Source organism: Paramormyrops kingsleyae, chromosome 4 (genome assembly GCF_048594095.1).
Source record: "Paramormyrops kingsleyae isolate MSU_618 chromosome 4, PKINGS_0.4, whole genome shotgun sequence".
NCBI lineage: Eukaryota > Metazoa > Chordata > Actinopteri > Osteoglossiformes > Mormyridae > Paramormyrops > Paramormyrops kingsleyae.
The window spans coordinates 16,066,001-16,078,890 of NC_132800.1; the positions used below are offsets into that span (position 1 = coordinate 16,066,001).

Consider the following 12,890-nt stretch of genomic DNA (forward strand, 5'->3'; position numbering starts at 1 on the left):
CCACACTGTTCCAAAGAAAGGGTTCCAGCTCCCTTCAGGACTTCAGACCAGCTGCTCTCACTTCACGCCTCCAGGCTTGTGGGTCTGGTTCCCACTCCTGGTTCTGCATGTACAGCTTGCATGTTCTCCCCGTGTTCCTGTGGGTTTCCTCAGGTTTCCTCCTGCTGTCCAAGATCATGCAATTTGGTGAATTAGTGCCTCTTGATTGTCCTCAGCGTGTGAGTGAGTGTTTGCCCTGTGATGGACTGGCTTCCCATCCAGGGTGTCTCTGCCTTGTGCTCTGTGCTTCCTGTGATGTGTGTGTCCCATAACCCTGTACTGGATACGTGGTTATTGGAATTTGTTGGATACTATTTTGATATTTTATCTTTCTGTTCCTGAGGATGGCTGAAGCTGAAACTTTTGGCTTAAATGTGAGACTTTAACTTAATAGTGTTTAATGAATATCTAGAATAAATTTTCATTATTAGATTATGGAAAAATTTTGGGTGGGAAAAATTATCAATCTGAACCTGGTCACCTGACTCTCCTTCCTAACACAAATACACTCCCAGCACAAACACACAGAAAGAAAATGAAGATATATGACATTTATGTGCTACACCCTTTATTTACATGAATATTATATATAGAATAATATAAAAAACAAATCTGTGGATTGACAGTATTTGTCAAAGCTTGTTCTGTCTATACCTGACAGTCTGTCTATAATTGCATATAACTGCATGTTTTACCTGAAACCACATGATCCCAAACATGTTTCTAAACAGACACAGAAATTCATTCTCATTAGAACTGCTCTCATACCTTTCTACCTAATTTCTATCTACTGCACAAAATCAAAGAGTCGGATTATAGCTTGTTTACGGAAAAACAATGTCAGTAACAGATATTCTCATAAAAGCTAAATAAATGTCTGTAGTGTGTATAGTTTGCATAATGTACTATTTTAGTTATAAACTCCAACTCCAGTCCTTGCTCAGTCTGCTCTTCTCAGTCTGGCCTCAGTCCAAAACCACACCTGCTGCAGCCTGAGAAGCAGGAAGTGAGAGAAAACAAAACTGATCGAATCATATCAGTGTTCGTGGTAAAATGGCAGAAGCCAGTGTCGCAGTGGATCAGAACCAGTTCAGCTGTCCAATATGTCTGGATCTACTGAAGGATCCAGTGACTATCAACTGTGGACACAGTTACTGTATGAGCTGCATTAAGAGCTGCTGGGATCAGGAGGATCATGCTGGAGTTTACAGCTGCCCCCAGTGCAGACAGACCTTCACATCCAGACCTGTTCTGGGCAGAAACACCATGTTGGTTGAAGTGGTGGAGACACTGAAGAAGACTGGACTACAAGCAGCTACTCCTGCTGCCCATTATGCTGGACCTGGAGATGTGGAGTGTGACGTCTGTACTGGGAGAAAACACAAAGCTGTCAAGTCCTGCCTGGTGTGTCTGGCCTCTTACTGTGAAACTCACCTCCAGCCTCACTATGAGTCTCCAGCTTTTAAGAAGCATAAGCTGACTGATGCCACTGGACATCTGCAGGACAAGGTCTGTTCCCACCATGACAAACCCCTGGAGGTCTACTGCCGTACCGACCAGCAGTGTATCTGTTATCTCTGTACGATGGATAAACACAGAGGCCATGATACAGTCTCAGCTGCTGCACAAAGGGAGGAGATACAGGTCAGGCCAGAAGTTTTCTAATATAAATATAAAGTTCATTTTAAATAAATGGATTTTGTCTTAAGAGATGTTAGTGTAATTGCTACAAAACACTCAGAACACGTCTGGTTTGGTAAAATGAAAGAAAAATTAATTGAAAATGCAAGTTTAAAAAGTTCTGCTTGAATTCCTACTGAAACTCCTACAAACATCGAATCATGTGGCTACAGCTGAATATATACAGCAAGCAAACAGGGTGAAGAGGTTCACTTACTGAGCATCTGAATGGCTAAGATGTGTGAGCTAAGGTGTTTTAAATATGGCACATTAAATCTAACAAGTTATAACAAGCTATCTGGGTAAACAAGAAATTTTTCTTTTTGAAACTGGTCCGTGGTTTTTCTAAATGGCTGCACTGGAACACGTTTAACTCGTCTGTGACGTCATTCCCAGCTCTGAGATCCGACCTCCGAGGTAAATGGAGCTCAGCATAAGAGTAGCGGCTCCATCATCTCAGAAACAGCCACCGTCCTGGGATTTAAATTTCACACACTCCAGTGTGTAGAGTTTACTGAGAATGGTGCAGTAAACATGAAACAGCCAGAGTGTGATAGTTCTGGGGCAGCCTGTGGCTGAGTGGGCTAAGCCTCTCTGCCTATGATCAGAAGATTGCCAGTTCAAGCCTGGCCTTGGTACATCTGGGGGTCCCTGAGCAAGGCCCTTAACCCCCAGCTCCCTGGGTGCTGCTATGGGTGGCTGCCCTTTGCAGCCAGCTTACTCTCACCTACAGAGAGCAAGGGGGGGTGTTAAGAGAATTTCCCCACAGGGATCAGTGAAGGTATCAATTATTGTTATTATTGAAACACCTTGTTAATTAGAGAGGTCCGATGAGAATGACCAGCCCTGTTTAAGCTGACAGGAAACCCACAAACACAAAACTATGAGCTCAATACAACAGTGGTGAGTCAAAGGCTCTGTTCACACCTGGTATTAACAAGCATCTCCACACGCATCTCGACTGACCGTTTGTAATTGGATCTCACTTTCTGCAGTAATTAAAATAAGCACGTAAATAACTTCCGTATGCAGAATCTGCCGAACATTAAAAGAAGGACAAGAAGGAATCAGAAGCTATTAGCACATTTTAGGGTAACAAAAATATCTAAGATGTTTGTATGGAACGCCATGATACTCAAATAAAATAAATAAGTATATCAAAAAATAAATAAAGGAATAAATTATATTAAAAGATAAATAAAATAATAAATAAATATTTCAATAATGTGTCCTTTTATTTTTAAATAATTCCATAAAAGATATATTTCATAATAATGCTTGTCTTCTTTGTATAATTTTTAAATTGTATTTCATAATAATGCTCCGATTTTTATTAGACAGTCATTATTATAAAATATAATTTCATGTCATGTAAATGTGATTACTTAAATAATTATATTTCTTGTGAAACTATATCAACACAGTTTTTTTTCAGGATTGACACTCCAGCCTCTTGAAAAAACTCACACTGGTCCATTCAGACTGGTGTGGTGCTGAGGCGTCACCCACTGCACGGCTGCACTCAGGATCTCCTCCCTGAGGTGGTTGGTCGTGTGGTGGGTGTGGTAAGGCACTGTAATCAGCGTGTGCTCCTTATCTTACCTACCTTACCTTACCATACCTACCTCAACACAGTACAAATGTACGTATTAAAAAAGGTCTTTCAGTACTTACATGTACCTCCTAGATCACTGATTCTCCAACTTTTTCAGACCAAGGACCACTTTGTCCAAAAAAAATTTTTCAGAGACCACCTGCCACGGCGCTCCCTCCCAGAGCCACGTACTGCTACCCTCCGACCCCCACCCCACCCAGAAAACCCACATACACACACACATGATCTCATATATACAGGAACATACTTCAAAAGAGGTCAATTTGTTTGGAACTAAATTTTTTTTGAAAGATCCAGGTAAAACCTATGGTTGTGAGGAATTAGGTAGGCCTATCCACAACAGCTCTAATAATGCTGCTGCATATTACGCATCACTGACAGAATGTCTGTCTCTAAACTGGACAGTCTTAATCTCATACTGGGGGCCACATTGATCTGGTTGCGCTGTTTTGTTTTCAAACCAACCAGTGTTGAAAATCCAAGTTCACAGTTGTAGGTGTTTGAAAACGGCATTGATATTTTCAAAGCAGACTCCGCGAGCTCAGGGTGCTCAGGCTGGATGTCGATCCAGAAGTCAGTCAAGGATTTTTCTGGAAATGCCATCTTCAGTGATCCATCAGATGCAATGTCCACAAGGCTGTCTTCCTCTCTTGCAGAAAACTTAGAACTGACACGCTAAATGTGGGTTTGGTCTCCAAATGGATTTCTGATCCACTCAAAGTCCATGTCTAATTCTGGGAAGTATCTTCCCAAATGCGTGTGAAGGCCACGCAGGTGCTCCTTAAAAGCTGCAATGGTATCGCTGTCCAGGACCTCCTCAGCTGTGAGGAGAAAGTCTGCCAAAGTAGGGAAATTGTCGAATTGTAAGCGATCGAGGCGAGTGCACCACAATTCCGTCTTCATGCGTGCTGCGTTAATTTTGTCCTGTACAGTAAAGACTGTGACTGTTTCCCCTTGAAGTGCCAAATTCAATGTGTTGTGGAAACTGAAAATATCAGCAAGGTATGGCAACTTCGCAAGCCATTGAAAGTCATACATTCTGTCACAGAGTTCATCAGTCTGATGCATGAATAGCTTAAGCTTGTTGCGCAGCTCGAAAAACTGGGTCAGAACTTTTTCACGTTACAGCCAATGAACCTCTGTGTGTTTCGTGTGTTTCTGACCAGGAAGCCCCTGACAGCCCAATATAAAACTATATAAACAATTACACTGTTATTATATGTTTCTATTCACACATCCATTTTCTAGGCTACTGAACACACATTCTTACCTACACGCTTTAATTTTACCTTCATGTAATTTTTACCGGCACATTTCACTAATATTAATAAAGTGTGGAGCAGCTTTGACATAAATAATGAAGCTTCGTCACAGTGCGCTCTTCCCCGTGTGGCCAGCAGCCAGCGCTGTCCTTGTGTCTCTTCCCCGTGTGGCCAGCAGCCATCGCTGTCCTTGTGTCTCTTCCCCGTGTGGCCAGCAGCCATCGCTGTCCTTGTGTCTCTTCACCGTGTGGCCAGCAGCCATCGCTGTCCTTGTGTCTCTTCCCCGTGTGGCCAGCAGCCATCGCTGTCCATCCCCTTTGTCGTCTCATTGTCTTTGGCCCTAGTGTGTTGTTCCTTTTCCCCTCATGGCTGCATTTGTCTCAGTGGGTTGAGTGTGTAACACTGAGGCTGGGACCAGCTGGTCATGGGTTTGAGGCTGGTCAGGAACCAATCTCACCTCTTTCATTTAATTATTGGTTTTCTATTCTTCCTAGTGTTTATTAGTTCTGTGTTCTCCTTGTGAAGCTTGTGCCTTGTTTTATTATGTTCCACATGTTTCTGTATTTTCTAAGTGTTGAATTCCTAGTGTGTGATTAGTGTTTCTTACCTTCCGTGTTTGTTGGAGTTTTCCTAGTCTTGTGTTCATTAGTATAAGTTACTGCACCTGTTGCCTGTTTTCCCTGCGCCGTTGTTATTGGTTAATTGTCTTATGTGTCACATCTGCCTCTTCGTTAGTTCGGTTGTCTGTTGTATTTAAGTGCTTGTTCTCCTGTTTGTTGCTGATTCATTGTTTGTGTTGGTGGTGGAATGTTAGGTCATTGTCTTTAGTCACAGCCTGTTTTTCTACCTGGTTGCTTTTCCTGGTTATCTTCCCTTAGTTGCCCCTAGTGATGGCAAAACAAAGCTTTTGGAAGCAAGTGTGTCAAATAATGATTCTGTACTCAAAGCTTTTCTAAATGGTGAACATTAGTGACACTAGGTGGTCAAATAAGTAAATAGCAGTTCATTTTGACTCTGTGTAGTGCATCAGGATATATACAAATAGGCAAACATTCAAGTGGTCTGTAGTGCTTTATGAACATTAATGTACTGGTTAAGTTGGGCTGTGCAATGTCTTGTGGATTGGGCAGCCTTTGAATTAACTGGGAAGGGGTGCATGTGTAACTCAAGAGGGGGTATTGGACTACAGATTTTTGTTGAGGAACAGTATTTGTTGAACAGCGTGGGGACTAAGTTGGTTATGTTTTTTATTCACAATTATTCACTGCTTTAGAGAATACCTGCTCACATGGAACAGGTCGCTGGAGTGCAGAGAAACTGTATTGCAAGTTCATATCAGTGTGGATACACAGCCTTCTGCATATCCCAGAACTGCAAAGGGTCTTCAGAACGCAGTATATTTGGGTCACTGAGGTACTGCTGAACCTCCACAGTAGCATCTGCTGTAGAACCCTTTACCCGTTTGCTCTCCCCCACATCACTGTTCAGAAGATCCCACAGACCTCAAACTAAAATGATAAAGCATGAATCATTATATACACTATGCATTTTGTACTGTGTGTCATAAAGCACGCAGGACAACCATGCTTCTGAACTGCAAGCCTTTCTTTTTTGTACTTCCCCCGCCGCGCATGCGCATACCAAACCCCATAAGGAAGCTTATCACTAACTCAAGAACTATTCATCACACTGTGCAATAATAATTATTTATCCTAATTCAGTTTAATTGAACATTATCATTAAAATGTGAAAGGTTGGAACAGTACCAGTGTATATTGCAGTACCAGATGAGGTTCCTGCAGGCTCTGGTTCTGGTGCCTGGATGCATGTTGGTGTGGATGGGTTCTGCTGGGCCTCCTGTAATCTTATGCTGGATGCACACTCTGCTGTAAGGCGTTTCACAGCAGCCTGAGCATTAGATTGGTTACAGACACCTGAGGTTTTATACCTTGGATCCAGCAGTGTGGCCAGTGTCATTATGCTCATGGTCTCATAGACTGACAACCTCTCAGTGAGCAACTTCAAGAGGTTCTTGCACAACTGCTGGGCCTTAACATTCTGTGTCTGGGACAGTTTCAGATTCACAGCATGTCTAAGCATGTGGATGAGAGGAATTACCTTGGATCCTGATTTCTCTTCAGAAAGTGGAACAGTTGCCTCATTGAAACGTCATAAAACACCCAGACAATCATAAATTACGTGATATTCCTCTGAGGTCAGGGTTGTGAGCTCTGTCTTCAGAGTGACCAATACAGCACCAACTGGCTCTCCTTGATCATGTGATCACTGCAGCATTGAATAGGTGCTATTCCAACTGGTTTCCACTTCTTGAATCATTCTGAGAGTGGGTCTGCCCATCTGCTGTTGAATTTGACAAAGCCTTTCTCTAGCAGTTGTACTGGTTCTGAAGTAGGTCACCATCTGTCTTGCCTTGGATCTGATATCGTCGGGTCCTTGTGTCTGATCAATGGCCTTCTTCACGATCAAATTCAGTGCCTGTACAAGGCAGGTTGTGTGTCTGACTAAATAAGCTTCCATATGTATGGATGTCCACATGTCAGATGTTAGACTTACTGCTTTGGCCTTTTTCACCTCTTCCTTTGCTTTCTCTTTTTCTATCTTAAATATTTCTGCCACCAGACCCTTTCATGTTTGCCTGGATGGGAGAATGTAGGTTAGATCCAGGATTCCCACAGACTCCCTAAATCCAGCATCATCCACTATGGTGAATAGTTGTGAATCCTTCACAATCATATTGACCAAAGCCTCATCAATCATTTGTTTCTTGGTCTCTATACTGGGAAAATTATACAGATTATTGGGTAATACCCTCACCCATATCTGATATTATGTATTCATACAATTAAACTGAACCTTAATAATAATCATTATTGTGTTCATTGTATTTCTAAATGATTTAATTATTGATAAATTATCATGAAATTATTATTATGATTAAAACTTATGCTGTAGTGTGTGTGTGCCGACATTCGAAACCGGTAATGAGGTTTCCAAAGCAGTCGCATGGTTGAGTGCAAAACAAAGCTTCGGATGACCATGGTCACATGTTTAGGGTGGAACGGAGGAAACCTCCAAGCTGTGCTTCAGAATGTAATGAATAGTATTTTTTTGCCACATACCTCAGAGCTTCGGTGTCAAGCTTAACATCACTAGCTGCCCCATTCCCTCTGTTAGTCTACGTGTCGTTTTCTTAGCTACTTTTTCCCTGATGAGTTCTGACCCCTTGTTGTTCCTTTATTTTGTTTGAAATTTTTTATTTTGATGTAGCAGCTTAAACAACAGTATATTATATCCAAACAAATGTAATTACATCGTTCTCTGCCAATCGATTTCTTTTTAAACATAATACAGAACTAAATAAACAAAATTAAATAAAATAAAATTCAAATAATGTTATTAATAACAAAAATCATTTGTACAATTCAGGGGAGGTTAAGCATAAACTTAGTAATCATACACTGTACTGAATAATGTCAAGTGTTCATTCTTGGTCTAGGATATGAACTATGGGTAAAAAAAAAAAACCCCGGCTTCCAACAAGGGAAAGGCATACCATACAAATTACAATATTTTCCACTCAGAAAAGTAAGGTCAATTGTTTTATACTTCCACAAAGTCTGGCCGTAATGGTTTTATATATTTAACCCACCTGGACCAGATTTTTCTAAACACATTCTTTTGCAGACGGAGGAAAAAAGTAATCTTTTCCAAAAAATAAATATCATTTACTACTGTATATCCATCCATTCTTTCATTGTGGGAGGTTCAGGAAGCAACCAACGTCTTAAATCATAAAATACACGCATCCTTGCCGGATACGGTGTCTGGAATTTTATTTGTTTTCCTTTTAACACTTTCTTGGCTTCGGCATACTCCACTCGTTTCTTAAGCACCTCAGGGGGGAAATCATGGTCGATGTAAAAAGAGCATCGTTGCAGAACACTTCTTTTTTCTGCCAGGCTCTCTGAAGCACCTCTTCCTTCGTCCGATAACTACCGAACTTGACTACGATTGACCGTGGCCTTGCTTGTGGATTATTGGGTTTCGGTGCTAATGCTCGATGTGCTCGTTCAATCGAAAGCTCTCTGTCCTGGGGAAAGTCTAGTGCAGTTTTCAACAGGTTATCTAGAAAGCTCGCCATGTCCGTACCTCCTTTATCTTCGGCTATTCCGTAAATCCTTAAATTGTCTCTACGAGCGCGACCCTCCTGATCTATCAGTCTAGCTTCCAGGCTAGCTTGACGCTGTGTTAGTCGTTTGATTAGCATTGATGTAGCTTGAAGCATTGTCTCGGTTTCATTAATTTTCTCCTCTGCCTCCTCTAATCTGTCATTTATTCTCTTCAACTCTTGTTTAATATCGGTAAGCTGTATTTTATTGTCCGCTCTGAACCCTCGAAGTTCGTTGAGAATACATTGCATGCTAACTCCGGGGCTATCTTCGCCATGAGTGAATAATGTCGGGGAGCTGCTCCTATTTTGTCTTGCTTCATGGTCACTTTCTGTTACATTCGGCGTTATCCTACTCCTAGTAATAACCCCTTTCTCCATTGTTGTGTAGAATATTCACAAAATGTTTCAAAAATAATTTTTGGGGGGTTATTTTACAAAACCGTCGGGGAGCTCGAGAATTAGGCTGTCATCCTCTTGGTGACGTCACCGGAAAACCTTCCTTTATTTTGTGTCTTTCCAGTTTTGCTCAGTTTCCTTAAATCCCTTTGTCTTGGAGCTTTTAAGTGGATCGTCACCTTGTTTCCCTGCCTGCACCAGGCCGCGCCCCAACATGCTCATTAAATATATTATCTGTGCAAATTCTGAAGCATCTTTAATAAATCCCATTTATTCAGAGTTTTTAGTGTCGCAGGAGAAAAGATGCATTATTGTTGTTCACAATGCAGTTTACTACACAGTGGCCCATTATCAACTGACATGCGATCTGACATAAATCAAATAGGACGTCAGTTGAGTAGCCGGTCCTGCAATGCAGCCCAGGACACATTCGCCTTCACATTGCTGTAAGAATGTGGCCATTTGCGGCCCAGACCACCTCCCAATGTGGTTTCAGTGATCAGATCTCAATTCATCCTCAATGTGTCCTGGGTGCCTTCACACCTGTAATTAGCGCTGTCCACTTGTGATTGGATCACCCAGGACGCATGTTAATACCAGGTGGAAACAGGACCAAAGGGTCTATGGTCAGTTTATCCTACCTACAGTCAATAAATCATTTAATAATATCCATCCATCCATCCATCCATCTATCTCCTAACCGGTAATCCAGGTCAGGGTCACAGAGAGCGCCTGGATCCTTTCCCAGGCAGCATAGGGCCCAAGGCTGGGGTCCACCCTGGACAGGATGATTAATGAATATGATCCCAGCTAATGAAACAAACTTGTTTTGCCATCTTGTTTACAATCTGTAGAAACAAATGGGTGAAACACAGAGGGAATTTCAGCAGAGAATTCAGATGAGAGAGAAGGAGCTGCAGGAGCTGAGAGAGGCTGTGGCCTCAATCACAGTGAGTATGAACCTGAGGAGAAGACAACAGCTGGCTTGTGATCATATTAATTCTTTCAGATTCAACAGATTGCAGATTTATAGACTTATGGGTATTAGTCAAAGTAATGCTGCTCTGGGTTATTCTGGGTCAGAGATTTAATTGGACAAAGTTGCTAGATAACAGAGTTTAAGTGTTGCAGCAGTAGTAGCTTATTTATTTAGAAAAGTACCATAAAAGGCCCATTTGAGAAAAATGCAACTTTTCTCAACCCAGCATAATGCAAATAAACACCAAGAAAGTCACCTATTAAACTGAGACCTAATGGTGACAACCAACCTGCCCCATACAGCCACCAGTCTCTGCCAAATCCCTGCAGCTGACAGTGTATGAGCTTAATGAGTGATCATTTCCAATCAGTGCTGGCTGGGTTTCAGTACCTGAGGCATCCAGCATGGTGACGCTCCAAACCCCAGCCCTGTGCTGTTTTTATACCTCCTGTCAGCTCACATCACTATTGTACAACGAGGCTCTCTGGGGTCTCAAATGGGGCCAATTGTAATTTACTGTCCTCTGCTCCCTGTGTCACCAACAGAGCTCAGCACAGTCAGCAGTGGAGGACAGTGAGAGGATCTTCACTGAGATGATCCGCTCCATTGAGAGAAGACGCTCTGAGGTGACAAAGCTGATCAGAGATCAGGAGAAGGCTGCAGTGAGTCAGGCTGAAAGACACATGGAGATACTGAAGCAGGATATTGATGAACTGAAGAGGAGACACTCTGAGCTGGAGCAGCTTTCACACACAGAGGATCACATCCATTTCCTCCAGGTAGCAGAACAGCTACTTCGACAAAAAGAAAACCAGAATATTGAAATGGATGCATGTTCTCATTTGTATTTCAGCTAGTCTGTCATTTGTCATATGTTAATGGTCCTGTTAATTACATTACTATACACATTTGTTTTGATGAAGCTGTTTAATCAAACTGTGTGTCTGTAGAGGTTCCAGGGTCTTCCTGTCACCCCTGAAGCTGGATTTGGACCCAGAATCTCTGTCAATCCAAGATCTGATTTTGGGAATTTGAGGAAGGTGGTTTCTGAACTGAAAGATCAACTGGAGAATGTTTGCAGAAAGAAAATGGCAGAGATCCATCACCCAGGTTAATACATTTTCTAGTCTGTTCATGTTAATATAGACCAGGGGTGGCCAATCTTACCCAGAAAGGGCTGCTGTCTGCGGGCTTTTGCTGGATTACTAATTAGAGGACTGATTGGCTGAAGAGTCCTCATACCTGGGGTCGAACAGCTGACCTAAAGGTTATCCCAAAGACCTGCATACACACTGGCACTTTGCGGGTAAGACTGGCCACCCCTGATGTAGACCATGCAGAGAGAGTTTGCAGTACAGTCAGCCTCACATTTGTGTGACCAAGTCAGTTTGTTTTCATAAGTTTAAATATTTGTGATAACTGGCGAAAGAGCTTCATATTCTACTGGCTGCAAAACCCAGATCACAGGAATCATGTTTCTTCTACATTATAGAAACAAATATCTGTATTATGTGTAACTGCCATGATTTGCAGTTTGTTAAAATGCCTGTTATTGTCCCTCATAATGATAATAATCTACTGCTGGTGTCTCCACAGTGAGTGAAGTCCATCTCCCACAAGTAAATTCCTTTTACTCACATCCCTGTTTCTCTCTGTCTCCTTCTAGTTACCAAAGACACCATCCTACCAATATTAGTGCCCAGGACCAGAGCAGAATTCTTACAATGTGAGTCTGTTCACACACACGCTTCTCTCTCCCTGTATGAGGTGGAGTGTGTTTTATTGTGTTTCATTTTCTTCTGCTAGATGAGCATCTCTTTCTCTCTCCTGCTGCCTCCTGGTCTTTTACATTTACATGAGCTGTTTATGTCAGTAGCCTTTGAATCCAATTGCACAGCAAAGCAAATTTATTCAGGGGCTTTTCCACTGCACCAGGTACGGTACTTTTGGTACTTTCCTGTCAGGGTCAGCTCCTGTTGTCCCAGCCTTTTGTGTCCCTTCCCCATTTGACCAGCAGGTGTCGCTGCTCATCCCGTCCCTCCTGTTGTCAGTCTTTGTGTTTTCCCCTGCTCCCTGTCGGCCACATGGCTCCCCTTACCAAAAAAAAAGTATACTTAAAGTTCATTTTATTAAGTATACTTCTTGGGACTAAATTGGCCCACTTTTAGTTTGTTAAAGTATATATTTTAAGTGTATTGATTTAGTAATATTAGTTATTTGTATTTTTATACCTGAAATTGCTACAAACAGCACAGTGGCGATATGACTACATTCAGATTACACTAATAAAAATTTGCAAAACAGTTTTTTCTCTTAGTCATTCAAAATGAACAAATATTGTTTTGAATGCCAAAATTAAAGATAAAATACACGTTACATATAAGGTACACTTTTCTCAATACATGTCAGTTTAAGCCAGGTATACTTAAGTCAGACTTTGTTTAGTATTTCTCTTTTAAGTACATAAGAAGTTTGCTGAGAGTATACTAATTTTTAGTTTAGAAAAATTATACTTACAGTACACTTAAATATACTTCTTTTTCGTAAGGGTCAACTGTTGTGTGTTGGAATTCTGCCTCCTCTGTTTTTGTATTTTGTTCCTAGTGTTTCATTTGTTTCAGTTTAGTCCTGTGATTTGTATTCAGTTTTGGTTTCTTGCTTTGTGCCTTAGTTGTGTTTTACCGGTCTTGTTTCTTTGTCAGTTCTTAGTTTCCCTGTTTAGTTCCT

At 41.6% G+C, this 12,890-nt stretch overlaps 2 protein-coding genes across 2 annotated transcripts in view; both read left to right on the top strand.

Annotated features, from left to right (window-relative positions):
* Positions 1 to 12,890, top strand: part of LOC111847224 (tripartite motif-containing protein 16-like) — a 370,043-nt gene that overhangs the window by 258,082 nt on the left and 99,071 nt on the right. The window lies entirely within an intron of this gene.
* Positions 1,093 to 12,890, top strand: part of LOC140588914 (tripartite motif-containing protein 16-like) — a 58,868-nt gene continuing 47,070 nt past the window's right edge. The window contains exons 1-3 of the mRNA XM_072711571.1: positions 1,093 to 1,683; positions 10,039 to 10,134; positions 10,709 to 10,942. Coding sequence (XP_072567672.1) covers positions 1,093 to 1,683; positions 10,039 to 10,134; positions 10,709 to 10,942 — 921 coding nt within the window. The remainder of the gene's footprint in view (positions 1,684 to 10,038; positions 10,135 to 10,708; positions 10,943 to 12,890) is intronic.